At 30.7% G+C, this 22,286-nt stretch overlaps 2 protein-coding genes, 3 long non-coding RNA genes and 1 pseudogene across 11 annotated transcripts; 3 read left to right on the top strand and 3 right to left on the bottom strand.

Moving 5' to 3' along the window:
* Window positions 1-1,924: 1,924 nt before the first annotated feature.
* On the bottom strand, window positions 1,925-2,442 carry LOC106379339 (non-specific lipid-transfer protein 2). Its single transcript, XM_013819321.3, has one exon. It carries the CDS (start codon window positions 2,356-2,358, stop codon window positions 2,062-2,064), a length of 297 nt encoding a protein of 98 aa, XP_013674775.2. The 5' UTR covers window positions 2,359-2,442; the 3' UTR covers window positions 1,925-2,061.
* Window positions 2,443-3,458: 1,016 nt separating this feature from the next.
* On the top strand, window positions 3,459-6,580 carry LOC106347298. Of its 6 annotated transcripts, XR_007322600.1 has the most exons (8): window positions 3,459-3,876; window positions 3,987-4,083; window positions 4,184-4,225; window positions 4,498-4,558; window positions 4,709-4,774; window positions 5,119-5,193; window positions 6,128-6,229; window positions 6,376-6,580. It is a non-coding gene; the product is annotated as an uncharacterized LOC106347298 (long non-coding RNA). The 6 variants fall into 6 exon arrangements; XR_007322603.1 differs by lacking the exon at window positions 3,459-3,876 and having other exon boundaries at window positions 3,883-4,083; window positions 5,139-5,193; XR_007322598.1 differs by lacking the exon at window positions 3,459-3,876 and having other exon boundaries at window positions 3,883-4,083.
* Window positions 5,200-6,369, bottom strand: LOC111198603. The gene is made up of 3 exons (XR_007322604.1): window positions 6,025-6,369; window positions 5,655-5,778; window positions 5,200-5,573 (listed from the first exon to the last, which is right to left on the bottom strand). It is a non-coding gene; the product is annotated as an uncharacterized LOC111198603 (long non-coding RNA).
* A 1,339-nt stretch (window positions 6,581-7,919) lies between the features above and the next one.
* Window positions 7,920-10,397, top strand: LOC125585610. Of its 2 annotated transcripts, none has more exons than XR_007322593.1 (5): window positions 7,920-8,417; window positions 8,543-8,613; window positions 8,727-8,760; window positions 9,496-9,891; window positions 10,019-10,397. It is a non-coding gene; the product is annotated as an uncharacterized LOC125585610 (long non-coding RNA). The 2 variants fall into 2 exon arrangements; XR_007322592.1 differs by having other exon boundaries at window positions 10,014-10,397.
* A 2,265-nt stretch (window positions 10,398-12,662) lies between these two features.
* Window positions 12,663-14,560, top strand: LOC106433009 (annotated as a pseudogene).
* A 642-nt stretch (window positions 14,561-15,202) lies between these two features.
* Window positions 15,203-16,081, bottom strand: LOC125575314 (glycine-rich cell wall structural protein 1-like). The gene has a single exon (XM_013873845.3). It carries the CDS (start codon window positions 15,627-15,629, stop codon window positions 15,291-15,293), a length of 339 nt encoding a protein of 112 aa, XP_013729299.1. The 5' UTR covers window positions 15,630-16,081; the 3' UTR covers window positions 15,203-15,290.
* Window positions 16,082-22,286: the final 6,205 nt, after the last annotated feature.

Genomic DNA, 22,286 nt, shown 5'->3' with positions numbered 1-22,286 from the left:
GTTAACAAGAAGAAGTTTTCTTTTCAAAAAAAAAGAAAGAAACAAGAAGAAGAAGTATTTATATTACAAAGGAAACAACACATTCAGTCACGGTCTTGTTGGAGAATCAAAAATTTGTGAATTATCTGGCATCGGTCAAGAATCAAATGAATTTAATAACATCCTTGCTTCCTACGTTGAGTAAATTTATTGCTATAATATATATCTTCCCACGTGGGTGAATACATATAAAATTATAGTGACATGCTTCCTTCACGCGAAGCCGCCGATTATACAATATAGTCTTGTGTTCCGAATGCAGAATATAAAATACGATCATGCGTTCCGACAGGTGGATAAATCAAAATAAGAAAATCATTAAGAAAACAAGTGGTTTTAGGAAAGTTTGTTTATTTATTTTTGGTAATCGTTTTAGGAAAGTTTATCCTCACCTTAACACATACATCATTTAGCTATTTGTTACAAAAACATGTAAACTATATAGTATTTCCAAGGGTAAGCATCACAACCTAGTGGTTAAGGTTTAAAAGCTTTTACATCCAAGTTTGAGATTTGAATCTCAAGTTATGTAATTTATGTAATTTTTGACATACCTCATATTATATGAGATTCAAGTTTTAATTCCCGGAAAAAATGATTTATTAAACAATTATATAGACTACGGAAAAATGCTTACAAAGAATCTTCAATATACTGTAAGTAAATCCGGTCAGACGTGGGTCTTCATAGGACGGCTCATGTGATGCAGTTAGGCGTACATTATCATAAGACATGTAGTATCGAATCGTCTATATAATCTTTCTTATAATTGTAATATCATAATAAATCAGGGTTATAAAAAATATAGGAGTTCCAACTGAATACCTGTATAGTTTTTTCTTTCGTTATTATACAAATAATTTTAGTTTTGTGCGTTAAGCACCTTTTCATTAAGGAAATATAAGTTCAAAAAACGGAAAGGATTATAACGGGAGGATGAAGCAAAACACGATCAAAAAGGCCTACGTGGTCGTGACCAAATCAACTAGTAGCTTATTGTGAGAGATAGCTTTCGTTTTACACTCTTCACTTCTGTTTAATGATATTTCAAAAGTTAGCTAAAATATAAGGTTTCAAATAGTCACGGAAAATTCAGAGCATTTCATGATTAGTTTTAAAATAGTCTGTGATTAAATCATGGTAAAAAGGTATTTTGTGGTCTAATCACGTTGTATATCGTGACTACTGACTAGTGTGCCACAAAATTGTCGTAGCTAAAACATAGCTATTTTTAGTCACGTTCTGTTCCATGCAATTTCGAACTTTTTTTTTTTGCTACTGTTCAGATATGAATGGCCAATCGATCTTTAACTACCATAGCATTGTAAATATTAGGCATCTTGCATTTTTTATTTCATGGTTTTTCGTGACTTTTTAAAATAGCCACACATATTTTGTGATTATTCTGTGGCTATAGCTGAGATTTCTACTGGTATATGTTGGTTTTTCTTTTGATTTTCTTTTTGCTGATAAACCCATAGATAACGGTTGATTTTTTTCATCTTCATAAAAGTTGGAGAAGTAATTCTATTCATGTACAACATAACAGAGGAGGTATGTTGTGTTTCATGGAACATGTAGGAGATGGAGACTTCCAAGTTTAATTTACAACATGGTCCATAAGGTCTTTGTTTCCTGCCTCTGCTTTAGGCTAATGAAACAAAAGCATGATAACTGTCATTGTTAATACTAATCCTCTTACTTTAGTTCTTAGTCGATTACGTTCTTAATCTCTATAAATTCTACCAGTTTATAGTTTTGCTACCAATTTTTTGTACCACTTTTTTCCATTACACTTTTCTACTTATTTGAACATTTAAAATCAAATTGATCCTTTGGAGTGTTTTGGCATTAGACTCAGTTTACCCTAGAACGCCACAAAATCATATGAGAAGGTAAACTTTATTTAACCATATAAACATTACATACTAACGGTTATTTTATTTCATAAAAAACAGCTTGATATAATTTATTCATCTTCCTTACTCGTTATTTATTTATTTGTAAAAACTCTTAAGAGTTTTAACAACTTGGGTAAGGAATACCACAAGCGGTTAGGACTTTGCGAGAGTTGGGAGAGCTAATGTACTGAGCAAAAGCAGGGTTCTTAGAAAACCCACACAAGCATGGTTGTTGCTCCTTCAGCTTTGCACAACAGTCACCCGAGGGCTGTCCTCCTCCAGTAATCGCGGCCAGGCAAGGCTGAAGCTGCTTTGGGTCACATGCTGCTTCCACATTTGTGTCTGCCGCTTCGTTTGGAGCCGGAAACAATGTCAGAAGTATGACGAAAACCATGAGTGTCAAGACCATGATCTTCATGTCTAGTTAATTATTTGTATATGTTAAGTTGTTTGAATTTTTACTGTGTTTAATATAATTTCTAAGGAACATTTGAATCTCGTTTTGGTATTTATTGGGTATGGGTTCATATTGCTTTGCATAATGCAAAATGCATGGGTTCTCGCTTCGTTAAAATAACGTGAACGTAACTGGTAGTCATGCGAAAGAAACCTCGAACCTGAAGGTCGGAAACAAGTACTAGTTGTTAAGTTTCATGCATTTTGGGTTTACTAAGTAAGATTGGTATACCTTATTGTTTTATGAAAAAAGGCAGAAGAATCTCTTATTCAAGAGTCCTGAAGGCAAAAATATAAGTAAGTGCAAGATGATAAATAGTATAATAGTGAAAAAAAGGAAGAAGAACAATAGTGCAGAAGATAACAAAAGAAACAATGTAAATTTAGCAAACACATTTTCTTTATAAGAAATCATATTAAACATTTTATTACAAAACTTAACAAATTAGTTTTACACAACTTGTCAATACTCTAATTCTACTGAACGATTTATAAGCTATCTAAGCTTACGTCGCTTTGTTGTCAGATACGTTAACACCAAAAAAAAAAAAAAAAAAAAAGATACGTTAACACCTGACTCACCACGACCCTAAAATACTCACCCTTGAGTTTAGTTCTTCTATAAAATCAGACTAGATCTTGACCCGCGCACCCGCGCGGGTTTTGATTTTGATTTTTTATTTTTCTATAAATTATTTTACTCATATTTTAAAATACATAGTTTATTTATTGTCACTATTATATATATCATGTTTTTATGTTTTACATGTCACTATTATTTTTTTGTTTTTATATTTTTCATATCACTATTATATATCATATATGTGTCATCATATAATTAATAGTATTTTATAGATATTATCATATAGTTAAATACATACATCTATATTTTGAAAAAGTTAATGTGAAATATAAAATCTATATTTAATTTTTTTAAAAAAAATTGGCCTTTGTACTTTATATTTTCTTATATATTTATATTTTTTTTAAGTGGACATTTGAAAATATTTTCGTAAAAATCAATTTTTGTATATATGTTTATTTTTGAATAAAAAATTGATATAAATAAATTTAATTTTTTTTATTGGTAATATGAATAAAAATTTTAAGTTTTTTATTTATTTTAGTTTTAGAATAAATTCTTAGGTGTTGACAAAAACAAAATATATTTTAGGTCATTTTTTTTTTGAAACACAATTTTTGGCCATTAAATTGGGTTTTGTTTATATTAATGCTGGCACATATCATTAGCTGTATATTGGATTTCTAATTAGCTTAATAATGTTAGCCCAATTTAATAACAGAAAGGTAGGCAAACGACTTTCCTCTTTCTATCGACTTCTCATTCTCCCATATTTTTTTCCTCTTTGCTGAACCCTATTGCATGTTGTTTGATCCATGAAACTGGAAAATATATCTATGGAAGAAGATATAAGAAATCAGTTTGATCTTTAGTTCTGCAGTCTCTTCTATGATCAAGGTTAGTTTTTTTATCCGAGTTTAATTTAGTTTATACGATTAAGTTATTTTAATCGATTGAAGTTGTTTTTCTTATTTGCATATGAACGATCGATGTTCATCTGACCAAAGAATAAGATCAGACAGTAGGAATCCGGCTTAGTTAACAGATATATAGGTTCGATTGCATGTAATGAATCAATCGAAGTTCGATTTGATATACTGTTCGGTAATCAATCACAATAAACTCCCCTTTTCGTTAATTGTACTCACTGATGATAAATATCCTAACAATTTGTATATATGTGTTTCTGATATTGATTTAGCAGAAAGAAGAATCAAAAAAACAAATTTAAGGCAGGAGTAGACAGGTATGAGACAGAGCATTGTACCTATTTATATATACTTGCATCTATGGATTTTTTTTTTTTTTGAAACACTATGGATAACCAAACTTTATTGATGCTAAGATTTACAAAATACCTGTTTCGGTTTCTGAAGTAATGGAGCACTCTCTCTATTTCTTACTTAATGAGTGCAGGCACTTATCAATATTTTTTAAGTTTTGAGATACACTACATATAGTAAATATTTGTATGGACAGTAATGGTGTTCTAGTTTTAGAATTGTAAATTTTATGCAGAGCTGGTCTTAGTCATCTTTTCAAGTGCATGTCACGACGAAGTACCACTGCTGCTAGCATTGTGAGTTGTATTTGTTTTTTAGAAACACCTCTCTTGTTCCCTTTTTTTTTTGAAAAAAATACCTCTCTTATTCATGAATAGATTTCTCTTATCTAATGGAAATAATGACACTGTTTTCTTTGATCTGCATGATTAATTGACGTTTTGGAGAACCAAAAGACGTCAGCTAAACCAAACTTAGTCAATGCACTTGACATCAAACAGGAGCAAAACACGGTTAGTAATTTGTTTAGAAGATTTTAACTCTATGTGAATGAATTATCGTATGATTTGCTGATGATATGAAAGAAAAGTAGAAACATGTAGGATTAGTAATCGGTTATGCAATAAAAGAGACTTTTGAGATACATAGCGTGCAAAAGATTTAGAGGATCTTAATTTTCGTTTTTAGCATAAATAAAGTTGATAGTTAATAATTTATATTTAAATTATGGTAAAAAAAAATATCTTTTATGATAATCTATATTACAAAACGATTTTTAGTTATTATTATTTTTTTTGCAATTCCCTTTTATGAGAATCTATTTTTGCAGATATATTTTTTTACAAAATATTTATAGGTTTGTGTTGGAACGTTAAGAGCTGAAGGGATGGCAATCACATTGATAATATTGGCTTACTAACTGCGTAAATAGGTATTTTCGAAATGATTATGAGTTAATTATACCTATTGTAGTACTATACAAAAAATTATAGTGAGAGTGTTACATGCTAAGTTGCTGGTAAGGTAATTATGGAATCGACTTGTACATTACTATGGTCTTAGTTTAACTGGTTGACATGATTATTAGTAAAAGCCAAGTTTATTGATTAAAAATAGAATTTAAATGAAAAGTATTGAAAAAAACGAAATCCAAACAAAATCCAGAAATTCCAAAAACAACATGAAACAAAAAAGCCAAACAACAAACTTAAATGTAGCTGATCCGTTGGTCACATTATCAGCGGTGATGGAAAGCCCAAAACAAAACGATTTTCCTACCATGTTTTGGATAGGAATATCTTGGTCTTCAATCTGTAAGTTAAAAAGGCTAGTTCATAGAAATTTTGAAACAATAATTGATCACTATTTATCTTAGAACATAACAATAATTACCTCATCATATGACCTGTCCCAAAGTTCAACAACTTTATCACCAATAATACTTGTAGCCACAGTATCAAGCAACATTAACTCGGATGATCAAGTGTCATATTTCACTAACACATGAAGCTTATAACTGCAGGTTTCAAAAATACAAAACCAATGTAGATATATTAATACTTTTAAATTAAGTCACGTTTTAATTAAAATTGCAGAAAAGTAAAATACGAGATAAACAAAGTCTGTAATTACTTGGGTTAGATATTATAGGTGTTTGAATGACACAAATCACAATAGAATTGTAAAAATATAAAAGAACCTGGATCTAATTCAACATAGATTTTTTTTTATTAGATCAAAGTAAAGAAACTCAAGCTCTTACAGTCTTGTGTGCTAGTATGAAATCAAGAGTCTCCCCTCCAAAAATGGGTTTCGGTTTCCAAGAATGAAGAGCTTTGACACGAACTCGCCATTCGTCTTTGTAGGGCTTGAGATCGTCGATAAAAACCATATTTCTTGGGGTATCATGCCATTATGAGTTGTAAATGGATGTTAGCTTCTTCTTAATCGTCGGTATATATAGAGAGGTGAATAATCTAGGTTTTTCAAAGTTATTGCGTGTTAAGATATTGTGTGGATATTCTCCCGGATCAAATATTTCTGGGGTATCACATATTTCAAAAATATTGTAGATTGTAATTTTTTTTGGTTATATTTGTGTGCGCTGATTTAGGTAACTATTTATGGAGACTTGGAGATATATTTCTTGCAGAAGTAATTAAAAGACGTGGGAAGGAAGTTGAGCACAGAAAATTAAGGTAATAATATCTTGTATAGATTGCAACCGAGATTATAGCCATTCAAACACTTTATATTGTTATGATATTTTAAGGAATCAAACGAGTTCGGTTAATTTAATTTTTGGGTTAGTTGTACAATTTAATTAGCGCGCAAACGGGATACATTAACCATAACTATTTTAGATTATTGATTTTAACTTTGGTTAAATAACAATAATTATTCTTGTGTCCAAACACTTTTCAGTAAGTATAGTAAACATGTTTTCAAACAATCTCATTTTGTACTTGAGTTTTAATAAGATAGATGAAATGTTATTACTTATTAGGTTATTTTATAATCTTCCCCACGATCTCCCAATAAAACCCTAGATATGAGATCTTCAAAGAATCCATGAATAAAGACAACTTCCATATTAATATATACGTATAACTTCATTATTTAGAATTGAACTTATTCTTTTTCTTGAAGACATATTCTAGCCAACATACCCATGTTATCTTCAATCATCAGAAGTATATCATCATCACCTTGATTGGCCGTGAGTCCACATTTATTAAAGTAGTGACTGAGTACCAGCTGCCTTCATCATACGGACAGGTTTATGAAACTTGATTTCATAGTGTTCATAGTATGTTTAAGCCCTCCTTATCAGCTGTGAACTTTGCTGGAAGCCGCTAGCAACTTCGTCATCAGCTTATTTTCCTTATATTTATTCCAAGAACAAATGCATCATGAGCACTAGAACTGAGTTTGTCACTGAAGCTTGCCATATAGTCATCATCTGTCATCTTGATATTCTCAGACACCAAGGGAAGATGGTTAAGCCGCATCATCTTGACAGTATCATATCCTTCAAATGATTTAAGCATGATCTTATATGCTTCTTTAGAAGACACACTTTTATAAATCAGTTGGAACAACAACATCAAAAATCGCTTACAAACCTTTTACGTTATACTTTAGCACACTTCTCTCTGCTTCTGTTCATTCAACTTTTGGTTTAGACTCATTTTCATATGACATGATTATGGTAGGCTCATCCCATCTAATTTTCACATTGGTTCACTCATCCTCATTTATTTTCTCGAATTGATTGCTTCATGAGAGATTTCGAATTCCCATATATAGTGGTATGTGTTCAACAATATTGTCTTATGTACTGAAGCAATATGTGTCCATCTTCTCTGCTGAATCTTAACCAATAACTTAGATAATTCGTTCTGATATGATATCATTTTGAGCCAGGTTAATGGAAGAGGAGGAGAACCCTTCACGGGTGTCCATTTTAACCAAATGAATCTGGTTAACAGATAACCATTTTAAATTTTTTAATATTCGTAGTTTGGTGCGCTTTTAACCAAATGAATCTGGTTAACGGGTATCAATACAATACTAAAAGGGGAATAAGGGCTCCCCTCATGCCTCCACATCCTCAAAAATAATCAGCCAATAGGAGAACCCTGTTAAGCCACGTCGGACGCGCATCGCGTCTCATTTGGGCCTCGCGTCAAATTGGCCTGTTAGTGTTCGAACCTACCTCTCTCCTTCGGCTCCGACTCTTCTTCTCCATCACGATCGTTTCAAGATCATTCTTTTTTTACCTGTTTCGAAATCTAGATCTAAAACGCAAACAGTTAACTCTTCCACATCCTCTCTCTCTCTCTCTCAGTAACCGGTTGTCCCTTTTGATTGAAGGAGTTATACATCGGAGAAGAAGATGGTCTCCACCAAAGAGATAGAAAATTAGTGACTTCGAGCTATTGGGTGGTGTCTCTACCAGTGAAGGACTCTGCTTGGAAGCATTCCTTTGATACTCATGTTTATCGGGAACTCAATAGTTTCATCAATTCCATTGAAAATTAGCAAAGATCTCCCGATTGCGTTCTGACGATCTGATATCTTCCACTTCACAGCTTAAATTCCTAATCTTTGGGTTGGAACATTAAATCTCTCTCGAAGATGGTCTGCTCAAAGGTAATTTTTGCGTTTTCATCTCCAGATTGGATCATATTTGGAATTTGTTCTAGGTGATTATGATGATGATGATCTATTGAGATATGCAAATACTGATGATTAGTTTCTTTTGATGTTTTTCACAGAACAAGGAGAATTACAAAAAAAATTGCTCCACAGGGTGAACCGCAATAACAGAATATGAGAATCTTCTGAGGTAATGTTTTTGGAGCAAAATTTTAAATTGGATTCTACAGATTTTAATGATTTTGGTACTGTTAATTAGCTTACGATTGTAGCCTCACCAATGCAATATTGTATATCCTTCAGATGGTGCTATTCTCCATCTCAATTAACCAAAGAGGTAAGCACATTGTCCCATCCATGATGTGTAGTTTTTGTTAAGACAGCCAATGTTTGGTATCAATGTGTCCACATGATTATCTCATGTTTAAGATTTTTAAGACTGAGATGAAGTAATTCAAAAGCACAGACGGTATTAATGTTCTTTGATTTGCATATAGTTTATAGTGATAAAATTATTTTAATTAAAAAAATTCAACAGAAAGGCCATGATCCAACAAGGAAGTTAAGCTTATCTCACAACAGTCCTTACAATATTTTTTTGCTAAATTGCAGGCCTACATGATGTCCTATGTGATTTTATGTTGTCTTTTGTTCGAAAAGCCGTAACTTTCTCCTCTAATCCTTCGATAGAATTAATAATGGGGAAAATGAAATCTTTAGTCTGTGATCAGTATGTTCTAAAAGGAAATGAAAAAAAATATAGTAGTCTTTCTCTAATTGCTTGCGTTTGCAGGAAAATACATGATCACCCTAAAGTATAGCGTGTTTGTGATTGTTTTATACTAGCAATATTTTTTTAGGAATAAGAAGGTTAGAAGAAAACTGTTTGTTTGATAGATTTTTGGATGAATTTGTTTTAGCTGTAGAGTATGGAATTATGCGTTTGTGTATTACTATTTCATAGCTGGAGACTGGATTGTGGAATCTTACAACCAAGTGTTTTCACTGCATATAATATAAAGAGTAAAAATCCTTGTGATGATACTATTTTTTGTTTGGCGTTACCTTTCAGAGTGCGTTAAATATTTGCCTGGCTGGTATTGAAGACACGACGGAGCCTTTGGAGACGTAACTAAACTTTTGAAATATCAAACATGTTGCTAGAGGAAGCACTGACACTGGCTCGTGCCTTCAGCCACTTTCTTAACATGATAGGCGTTGCCAAAACCCATCATAGGCTAGCTAACTACACTAGACATCCGTGTCACAAAAATAAAAAGATTTAGTCAATTTATGTTTTCATACACTTGGAAGATTGCTTTATCATTTAGAATTTTGTTTTCCTATTTTCAGAGTTAGTAGAGACTGCTACCTTCCACACCTCATGAGGTCATGCAACGATGTATTCACTAAGCCGAGGCAAGGTGGTATTTCCCCATATGAGCTTCACTACTTAGTTTGCAAACAGGTTATGATTCATTGTCCTACTCACTTTTACAGTTTCATCATTGCCAGCTCTTCTCAGATGCCTTTAATTCTTGGTAGGCTCCTAAGTCCTAATTAAATACGTTTTTCATGAGCCATCTTCAGTGTAGATGATGAAGAAAGATCAGAGCAGCATCTCATAAATGCAGCAGACAAAGAGGTTGTGTATCTAAAAATAAACCAATGGGACTTACTAGAGAAGATACCTAAGAAGCCAACCAGCGATTACTTCCTTCTGAAAAATCATAAACAAAGGGAGTAAAGTGGCATTCGCTCCTAATTATTGTGATTGAACTACCCGTAAAATTGGTTCAGTATTCTTCTCACTCTACGAATGTAAAAGAAAACATATATATATATATCTAGGAAGCGATGTTCTCTTCGAAGGAATGAGACATTTTAATCTATGAGCAAAAGCCACTAGCAAGTTCTTTGTTTCCTGATCTGAAACATTTTATATCCTATGTAAATTATGTCTCTTGATGACCTGAAGAAAATATAATATGTATTTTTTTTTATTTTTTTTGTGTTGTGAATTAATAAGAAATAAATCTTCGAATATGAACAAGTTACCGAAGACTTATTCATTTTAGTTTTTACTGCATGTGAGGCTGGGTAAAAGAATACACGGTTTACAGGCCCGTCCCTTTACTAAAGCTGGTAAAAGCATTGGTTTCAGGCCACATCAAATAAAAGTAAAATTTGGACCACAATATGTAATATTTGTTTATAGCTTAGATGGTTAACCAAGTGGAAATTGACTTCTTTAGCTCCTGTTAAAAAATGTCCTATGACACCTCCCAATATTTTAAATCATGTTTTTGGTAATTTTAGATAAGCATCTCATTATAAGGCCACATTTTTTTACAGACTTTAGGTCTCTAAAAAGTTTGGGACGGCATTGACGGTTTGTAACGTAAAAGAATACCAGGCCAGGTTTATCAAAACTGAACCACCATTTGCAGTAAAACTTTGAAGTTTACTCCGCATCTTTCATATTTTACTTCTTTATGATATTTTGTCTGAACATATAAGTAGAAATATTCTTTTTTATTTATTTATTAGCTTTTAACATTCTATTAAACATTGCAAGTTAACTTTGTTCCTGTTTCTATGAGCGTAAGTGTTTATAAATCCAAAATTATTTTATTTGAAACCTTTAATAAATTTTACATAAAATATCAAGTCATGTGTAATAATACTTCCTCCGTTTCAGTTTAATTTTCGTTGTAAAGTAAAATTTTTGTTTCAAAATAAGTGTTGCTTTAGAATTTAAAGAAAAATTTATTAATAATATTCTCCAGATTATTTTTATATTGGTTAAAATATGGTTAGGTGTATAAATAATGGTGTTTTTTATTTTAAAAATATGCAAAATTAAATATTTTCTTATTCTGTGTACATAAACCTCCACAATTAAAATGAAATTAAGAGATTACATGTTTGTATGATTTATAACTTCTTATAAAACATATATTTATTTGATTATAAGTCTATTCAGACATTGTTATAAATGATTTGTTAAATTGTTATAAATAATTTTAAAATTCTTATAAATGATTTTGTATACTTTTAATAAATGATATATAGGCTTTTATAACAATTTGTAAATCTTATAAACATTTTATAAATGATTTTATAAATCTTAATATTGAATTTATAAAAAATTATAAATAATATTATAGTTATATTAAGTATGAATTTTATTAAAATTAGTATGTTATTATAATGTGTTATATAAAATGTAAAGTCGTTATATTGGTTGCCACAACTTATTCTTTTAAAACAAATTGTATAATTTATAAATTCTTAATTGGTAAAATTAATTGATGAAAGATTATATTTATACTTTCCATAATTTTATAATTAGTTAAAACATGTATATATGAAATATAATTTTTACATTTCTAATATACCTTCCATCTTATATAAAACTTATAATATACACCAACGATTGTAAAGCTTTCACAACAACTAAGCAGCTATGTTCACATAGCTAAAAAGCATAAATAATCAAAAATATAAAATTATTATGGTGGAAAAGATTACATGTTCAATATATAACTGTCAAAACAAGAACCCAAAATGTAATACATTATGATTAATATCTCCTATTTACAGGGAAGCTAATGCGCATTTCATCGCTAGCGACACAATTTTACTTTGACAACATAATAAAAATCATCAAAAACATCTAAGGCAAGATAAAATTCAAGTTTAATGTATGAATTTGAGCAAAAAAAAAAACGATACAATTCATAGGATGATCTTCAAAAAAATCTAACTAAAAGCAACTTTTTCGATCTGTCTTTCAAACAGTTTTTGTATTGTAAACTTAGTCTTAATATTTTAAAAAACTTATAAAATACAATTTAGAAGAACAAAAAAAAAATAACATGCAACATTTAAACAACTAAAATCAGCACATGTCAACATTTATACAATTCATAGGATGATCTTCAAGAAATTCCAACTAAAAGCAACTTTTTCGATCTGTCTTTCAACAGTTTTTGTATTCTAAACTTAGTCTTAATATTTTAAAAAACTTATAAAATACAATTTAGAAGAACAAAAAAAAAATAACATGCAACATTTAAACAACCAAAATCAGCGCATGTCATTTGGAACAAAGAGAGTACATGTTAAGGGTTAAAAAAATTGTTAAATTGTTAACTTTAAAAGTAAATTATCCGCGCGTAGCGCGGAAAACGAACTAGTCCATTTAAATTTTTTTAATAGTTGTACGTAGTTTGGTGCGCTTTTAATATAAACAAATTTAAGATCGAACTTCGGATTAAAATTGAATATAACGGAACTCTAGGTTATACACTTGATTATGCACATGGTTTCAACTTTAAACTATTGCTCAGAAAATAAATTAAAATAACCATATGCATTGCCAGCTGATTTGAACTGCTTTGTGACAAAAAGTCACACTTCATATTCCTATTCAAATATCATACATATACTTCGTCTCATTTCAGTATCGTGAGCACCAATGCGAACAAAAAGTCAGACTTCATATACATATATACCTGCATTGTTTATTTTTCGTGGTAATAGTTCTCACATCCTCAAAAATAAAGTCAATTGTCGTGACCAGCAATGGCTAATAATACTTCAGCACCATTGTTGTCCCAAACTGAAGATAAAGATACTTCGTCTCATTTCAGTTTCGACAGGATCCTCGAACATAGCTTGTCTGATTTCGGGTTGTCACAGATACTGCAGATAATCCTCGTTGGGCTTCCCTCAACCTTCGATTCCCAGCAGATATTCATCACAGTCTTCACAGATGCATACCCCACATGGCACTGTATGGACCACACAATGTGCAACCCGGCAACCTCCGACATCTGCGGGATTCCCCGGTCAGCTTGGAACTGGGACGATGGTTTCAAGGGTAAATCCGTCATCTCAGAGTTCGGTCTCGAGTGCTCGAGCTCTTTCCTCAGAGGTCTCCCCACATCGACTTTCTACGTGGGTGCTATCTTCGGAGGGGTTTTCATGGCTATGATCCCAGACGGTTTCTTGGGACAGAAGCAACTTCTATTCTTCACAACGTTGGCAATGTCAATCACTGGAATCTCTATTTACTTCTCCTCCAACATATGGATCTACGCTTTCCTGAAATTCTTTATCGGATTAATGCGTGCCCCGGTCGGGACGTATGTCTTTGTTCTGATAAGCGAGCGAGTTTCCACCAAGTGGAGGCCTAGAGCTACTATGATTCCGTTTGTTCTGTTTGTGTTAGGCTTCATGTCGCTGTCTGGAATCTCATATCTTTTCCGACACGCTTCCTGGAGAGTTGTCTATCTCTCCACGTCTGTTCCCGCGGCTGTCTACTGTATTTTCCTCTATTCGCCGTTGAGTCCCCTCGTTGGCTCCATTTGCAAGGGAAGGACGAAGAAGCCATTGAAATGCTTAAGAAGATTTCACCTGTAAACAAAGGTTACTTGGAATCATTATCTATTTGGTTGCCTTCAAAAGAAACCATAGAGCAGGCTCAAAGGTACTCGCTCAAGGACTTGTTCATCCGGAAATGGGCTTTTCGAAGAACCTTGGTTGTTATGATCATAATGTTAGGGTCAGGGCTGTCCTATTACGGAGTTCCATTAGCTGTGAGAGATATAAAAGTGAATATCTACTTGAGTGAAGCCCTAAACGCAGTTGTCGAGTTACCAACTTTTGTTATCACACCAATCTTGTTAGAGAAGTTCAGCAGAAGAAGCTCTGTGGTCGTGAATTGCTTAATAGGAGGAGCATCAGGAATGTTATGCTTCGTTCTGAGCCTTTTGGGGATGACAAACACTGCTTTCGCTCTTGAACTCGCTTGTTTCTTCTGCGGGAGGATTCAGTTCAACTTGATGGCGGTTTATATGGTTGAGCTGTTCCCAACATGCGTGAGGAACACCGCGACATTGATGCTTAGACAAGCGCTTGTTGTCACGGGGGCTTGTTCTCCAATCATTGCTTCGATTGGAAGAGATGTGCCGTCACTCTCTTTCGCGGTTTTTGGGCTAGCAATGGCGGGTCTCGGGTTGTTTGCTTTGCTTCTTCCTGAGACCAAAGGTTCCAGTCTTTGTGATACAATGGAAGCACAAGAAGAGAGAGACCGAGTCTTCAATACTAGCCAAAGTTGCTTAAAATAGAGTCTCACAAAACTCTCTTCCTTTTATTGTTTAAGGTTGTAACTGAATATATCAGTTTAGCTCATGTTAACCAAACCAATCTTTGATTTTCCATGTATTTCTTATGTTTAAGTGAAACCTACAATGTTTTATTTTTAAATTTAAATTTTATTAATCTTCCCAAAAACGCATAAGCTATCGGATTACAATCAGAATCAAATAAAACTACCCTACTACACTTCGAGCTAACACACAGTCGGGTTACTTCGCAACTACGGACCCCAATACTAAAGATGCACAGGCGAGCAGCTTATCATAAGTTCACAGGCGAGCAGCTTATCATAAGTTCTCATTACCGAACCATTTCGACCTTCTAATAGACACCTCCATATTATTCTCAGTATCGTTAGTATTGTAAAGCTTTCTTACAGGTTTAGCATTATGCGAACTTAAGTTTATCCGTCTTGTTATTGTAAGAACCAAGTCTGACGTGCAACACAGAAGTGTTGAGTACCTCAGTATAGTTGGAAATTTTATGTGGCAAGAACGTCAACGATGATGAAATGTTAATATGTTAATTATCGTCATTATTTTCATGTTTATCTTTCATAATTGTGATTTTACGTTGAGCTATGCAAGAAAATTCAAACAAGTAAGAACTCATTAAGACAAAAAGGCAGAGTAACGTCCCGATTCTTACAATAATATTACATTATACGAATCTGTACCCGACCCGGACTCTTAACCGGAGCTATTCCTTCCCATAGGTCAATTTATCTCCAATGTCATCGAAATTGAACCCGCCACCAACTCCAAACCCGTACCCAAACCCAACCCCAATACCGCAACCCACACCGATTCCAAAAACCACATTGGAATGGTTAATACCTTCAGAAGTGACTAACCCGAGCCCTCCGGCGAGTCCGAAGCCGAGTCCAGCGCCGCAGCCTATTCCGCCGCCGACTCCAGGACCTCCGGCTTTGTCCTTGATGTTCTCCATGTATCTACGGATGAATCTGATAACCGGAAACTCAGATTTGCCGGTTTTGGCTTCTGGTTTTCTGGTCCAGAGGTTATCTGATGATCTCATGGTTTTGTGATTGTGAGTATCCGAGTGAGTGAAACCAGATAAGATCGATAGAAATTAAAGTATACGTATAATGCATCTGTGACGCCAGTATTACTTACGTATGTATTGGGCTTTAAACCATCTTTAAATGGCCCATTTAAATCTTTATAATCTCTTTTTTTAACAACTTTATTATCATTGTTACGCTTCGAAAGCGCGGGTTTGTTTTTATAATTAAATATATTGTAAACGAATTTCAATATAAGATAGTGTATAAGTTTGAGCACATTTATCCAAAACCATGGACCAAACCGTACCAAGCTGAAAAACCAAAATTGAATTGAATTGCATAAATAATATAGCAAATTATAAATCTATGACAGAAAAATTGAAACCGAACCGAGAACCAAATGAGTACCTGAATTTTTAAATAAAAATTATATATTTAAAAATATTAATTACATTCAATTTTTAAATAACCACATATCCTAAAAATACTATTTATAAATCGGATAACACGAAAACTTGATTATTACCCGAATATTTTTATTTGGTTGATAAATAATTTAGTTAACCAAAAGTATAATTTATGTATATAATTATTTATTTCAAATATATATATATATATAACTATGTTTAATATAACACATAGTATCAAAACTATTTCAAAATAATATTATGTTTTAAAATAAGTAGATTTTGTTCTAAAACACAATTCTACTGCTAACATGTTTTAAAGTATCGATATAGTGTTAATAAATAACAAAGTGTTTTCAAAGTTTTAGAAGTTATCACTAACCGATTTATAATTGGTTAGACTAAATATCTAACAGAACCGAAGATAAATAGTCATTTTCTGAAAATATAGCAGATGGAAAGATTGAACCGGTTTTATGTAGACCATAATCATATCTATGGATTTTTATAGGAACTGGTTTGGTATTAAAATAATACAACCAACTTGGAATATTAAGTTGTGACAAACATCGTTTAGTTTGTGAATGATAATGTTGAAGTGTTCATATATATAACATGGTTAATGAAATCAGTTTAGTTAATAAGGTTAGTATAAAATAATGGTTCATCTTTGTAAAAAATGTATTTTTTACAATCGATATTATATTTTGTTTATAGTCTTCGAAGGTATTATCTATTAAATAAATCACAAGTAACCATACACTATATAAATATAGGGTGGACATTATTTAATATTAGCTCAAAATATTTATGATGAAATAATGCGTATATAGTAAACGTATAAGTAGATAGTTAGGTTAGTATCATTTTTTTATGACTAATTTGTTTTTAATGAAGAATAATTAAGTTAGTAGTATGAGAAATAATAGAAATTTTAGTTAAATGAAATGGTCCAACTATGACTTGTTTTAAGTATATTTTTTAGGACTCCTTCCCTTTTAATAGTATTGATCCTCTGTCCATGTTGTGCCAAAGAATCATTGTGATTATGAATGAAAAAGATGGATTAATTCCACAAATAAAATTATAACCAATCGCCACATATAACTGAAATCTACCATCTTTAATTAAATATGATTATAATTATTTAAACTAAATTAAACAATAAATTTAACTAGAGAGAGATGCTAACAAAAAAAACTAGAGAGAGATAAATTTAAACCTTATACAATAAATTTTTCCTTATAACAAAAAAAAATCACATGATTACACAACCAATCTTAATTCCTTCACTAGAAGTGATGTAACTGAGATTAACTGAAAACAATACGAAAGCAAACTACGTGTTAGATATTTAATCAAAAATTTAATTTAAATTCATAAATTAAATATTTAACTTAAATAAAATGCAAACCTATACTATCCATCGTGAATATGTGTTAGATAGGAACACACTAGTGTCTAGACCATATGACAACATCATAATTCCATGATTCACCTAGCAATCAAACATTAACTAATTCTTAGAAAAAATCTATATTATTATTTGCGAAGTAATTACATTTTTGGAATTAAGCTATCACGTTGAAAGTTAGAGCGGTTAATAACGTTTGTATCCTTAATAATTTTATATATAATCAAAAACAAATTTTTATTAATAATATTTTTTTAAAAAGATAATTCTTATATATTTTGTTGTTATCTTAAAACATATTTTTTAATTATAAATTTAAAGTAAGATATAAAACAATTTAAAGTATTTTTTTAGAATTGGGCTCTCACGTTGAAAGTTAGAGCGGTTAATAACGTTTATACCCTTAATGAATTTTATATATAATCAAAAACAAATTTTTATTAATAATATTATTATTAAAAAAAAAAAAGATAATTCTTATATATTTTGTTGTTATCTTAAAACATATTTTTTTTAATTATAAATTTAAAGTAAGATATAAAATGTTTTATAATAAATCAAGTGGTTAAAGTCAATGTTACCCTTAATGAATTTTATATATAATTAATTACATAATTAAAAAAAAAATTTATTTATAATATTAGATTTTTTTAAAAAATAAGATAATTATTATATATTATGTTGTTATCTTAAATTTTTACAATTTATAATAAATTAAGTGTTATACCCTTAACGAATTTTATATATAATTAATTACATAATTAAAAATCAAATTTTATTTATAATATTATAATTTGTTTTAAATAAGATAATTCTTATATATTGTGTTGTTATCTTAAAATTTTTTTTCAATTATAAAAGTTGGGAAAATAACATATAAAAAATTCATAATTAAATATTAATCAACTATATTTGTATAAAGATATTTTTTAAAATATTTCTAAATGTGAATGTTTTCTTTTAAAATTTCTACACAATAATAAACATATATATTTTAATTAAATTTTTCGTAATATATATATATATATAACTTGATGTTTGATTTACTATTTTGAAAACATAAATAATAAGTTATTATGCTGGTTTTTGAATTAATAAAAAATAAACTAATAAATATTTGTAAAATGATTAAGCTCGTATGTGCAGGCAAAACACCTAGTATAATGGTAATACGAAAGCAAACTCGGTACTCGATATTCGATAAATTTATAAATTAAATATTTAATTTAAATAAAATGCAAACCTATTACTATCCATCATGAATATGTGTTAGATAGGAAAACACTAGTGTCTAGACCCTATGACAACATTATAATTCCATGATTCACCTTGCAATCAAACATTAACTAATTCTTAGAAAAAATATGATGGTAAAATTCGTATTCCTTAAATTTTATGTCAGTGGGTCCACCATGTTCCTCTAGTTACTTTTATGAATGAAAAAGTTACGAAGAAAAAATTCATCGGATTAAACAAGATTTCATATATTTATATTTATTAATTTTTCATCTGAATGTTTTGTTCATTTTTCTGTTTGATTAAATTGTCACCAACTGAACTGAAGGTTAAACGCCCTAGGTGTGGAATTTATTTTCTTATTCCAAGGTTTATAATTTATATGAAAATAATGTGTTAATATAGAAATAGAAAATTTTATCTTGCACTTCAGGTATATTCGACATTTAGTTATATGATGAGAAAATTTTAACTCAAACCATAAAGTTCTATTCTGAGTAATACGTTATTTCTTGTATATATTATAACGTGAAAGAATAATTAAAAATACTTTTATATAATATTTGTTTATATTATTTTAATATTTTCTATGAATTTAATTAGTTATTTAAAATATAAAATACAAAATTATAAGATTTTACTATATTAAATAGAAAATGTCAAATATAAACAATACTGTTTAGATGGTAAAATGATGTTATGTGTGATGGTACATTTTTGTAAAATGATATAATGTTTAAATAATAATTAAAAATACCATTAATGAAAATTTTAAATATAATTTTAATTTTTAATGATATTTTTGTAAATTATATACTAACTAAATGTTATTTGTATATTATGTTTGACAGAATAGATTTAAGGACTGCAGTACTAGCCTATTGGTGACTAGTGTCTTGTGTCTTGTATTCTTGTAGATCTAGCATACTAGAGTTTATTTATGTGCCTTTCGGAAAATAAACATACTATCCAATGAAGCTCTAATTAAGTTAATAATGAAAAATGCAATATATAAGCTATAACTTTGGCCAAAAAAGAGCCTATAATACCTAATATATCTCATGACCAACTGGGAAAATACAGGAATATTGATTATTGGTATTAGAGAAACCAAACTGGTGTTTTGGCCTTTACAAGTTCATAATTGCTTCAGTCAATAATGTAATTATTAGTGGATTATCACCAACGTGTAGTGATATGATTGACATTATCACACCACTACGAGACACAATCCTACAGAGGTATTTCTTCTACGCTATACCTTTCAAGCACTGTTCACAGTATATGGAGGAAGCGTAACTCGCGTCGACATGGTGAGCAACCGTCTGATGCGAATAGCCTGACTAAGTTTGCAGACAAAACGGTCCGCGTCATAATGTTATCAATCCAAGGGAAGGGGTATAAAGCATCTTGATGAAGGCTTACGCACTTGGTTTGGGACAAGGTCACAAGATTCTCCTACAACATGAAGCTCAAGCACATTTTTTTCATTGTTTATTAAGTTCAATTATTTGATTCTTTAATCAAACAAACAATAGATGCACTTGATGTACCACGTGTTTTGATTGAATAAATTTACATTCATTTGAAAAAAAATTATTCGTAGACTTAAAAAGTGTGTTATAGAAGAGTGTTAAATAAAAAAAACGAAAAGAAAGAAAAAGATTAAGCAAATAGAAAGTGATGACAGAAGGCTAGAGAGCACAAAGGAGTAAGATGCAAAGAAAATGTTCCATATTGTATCTCATCATCCGTGCTCTCTATCTTCTGTCAACACTATCAATGCCTCTCAAACCATTAAAAATAGATTTTGGGTTTACGATTGAAAGTACGGGATATTAAAAGAACTTGAAAAAACCTCTCATCATGGTCATCAAGAACTTGACAAAAGTATAGGAGTTTTGATTTTATAACAGGGCTCTATATAAGACACCTGTATGATATCGATATATGTATGTGTCTAGAGAATTACCCAAAGAGTCGTTGAAGAGCTGTTGAGGAGATTTCTTGAAACCACTATTTATAGACGCATATTGAGCAGCGATATGGTTTTCTGCGCTCCAGGTGCATTGATCTGTTTAATTCAACCAGTTTGGAATAATGTTGTCACTTGTAAATAATTGGTTCCTTTGGTATATACGGCTTTTTAATTCTCTTTCGAAAAAAATAATACATTGTTGACAACATATATATTATTCCCGGCTAATGATCGAGTTCACACTTTTTGGATTTATCTTTTTATTTTGTAAGATAAATTTGCTTCTTTGGAAAATTATACATTTATATATACATATATATATATATATATATATATATATATATATATATATTAATTTGAACTTAGTTTTGTAATCGTGTTATGTATCGTAATAATACAGTAATAAGCGCAATTTGTATATGTAAAGTAATCCTTTGTTTTGCTCATTTGTAACGTTGTACTTTCATCCAAAAAAAATCTTGAAATGAAATGAAAACAATGGTATTTTTTCTAATTAGAACGATTTTTTCTCTATCTAAGCATGCGAGAGTTTGTAAGCAAAAGAGAGGAAAACAAAAGAGAAATTGCTTGAAATACTATAAGTTAGCTATTACTTTTCAAAAATATTTTCAGTCAAATTAAAGTATCTTGACATTTAGGTTTAGGATTTATTGATTATTATTTAGGGTTTAGTTTCTAAGGAGTGAAGTTGGATTTATAAAATTTTATAAATGATTGTTTAACTTTTATAAATGATTTAAAATGGTTAGTTTAATTTTCTTATAAAAAATAAGAGTATTTATGAAAATAGTCATCTTTTAAAGGTAAATTTGAAAGTAGTATTAAGTTTGTGGTAAAATTAGAATTATCTCCTAGCTAGTGTGCTCTTACCATTCTACCGCTAATTGATGACCTACAAGTAGTGGTATCTTGGCATTATACAAGCACCTGGGGTAATATGTTTGAACAGAACCTGTCGAATTTTTCAAGTTGATGATTTAATTTTTCTCATAGTTATTACTCACGGGAGATCTTATAGGAAGCATAATATAGTCATCATATCACCGAATAAAGATATCAAGATCTGTATAAATATATAAAATCGCCGTTAGTACTGCCACGAAAAAATTTCCAATATATTTCAGTTTGTCTATGAGAAGATGGCTTCAATATAGCCGTGAGACAAGGATGGGTGATACTGCAAAAGTAAAGTAAAGTTAGCAACTAGAAAGAGAGAGAACCGATGATTGAGATTGGGTGTTACAGTCATAATTAATTTACTACATTTGGGCGATATAGAGTTAAATCGGATCTTAGCGTGAATCTAATTATTTTTAAACACTGATGAAATATAGAGTCTAGTATTTAAATATCTGTGTTATTTATTTATCTCCCCAGTTTCCATATTCTTCTTTCAATTTTAAATTAACTCACCTCATTAAAAGAATTGAGAACAAAAAAATATTATTTGAGTAAGAATATAGAGCTAAAAGAACTAGATAAAAATGAAGTGAATTCATTAGCTAGCAAACCACAGCACCATGGCCTTTTCGTGTTTCCTTCCACCTCTTCCCCTAATCAGACAGGTTCGGCAAACAGGTTCGGTTTCAGACCAACTTGTCAAGGAAGGAAA

This window comes from Brassica napus, chromosome A2 (assembly GCF_020379485.1).
Source record: "Brassica napus cultivar Da-Ae chromosome A2, Da-Ae, whole genome shotgun sequence".
In the NCBI taxonomy this organism is placed as follows: Eukaryota; Viridiplantae; Streptophyta; class Magnoliopsida; order Brassicales; family Brassicaceae; genus Brassica; species Brassica napus.
This window is presented reverse-complemented; position numbering and strand designations above follow the sequence as displayed.

Coding starts and splice junctions, on each gene's coding strand:
- LOC125575314 (XM_013873845.3), bottom strand. CDS start 15,629: ATGAGATCATCAGATAACCTCTGGACCAGAAAACCAGAAGCCAAAACC.
- LOC106379339 (XM_013819321.3), bottom strand. CDS start 2,358: ATGAAGATCATGGTCTTGACACTCATGGTTTTCGTCATACTTCTGACA.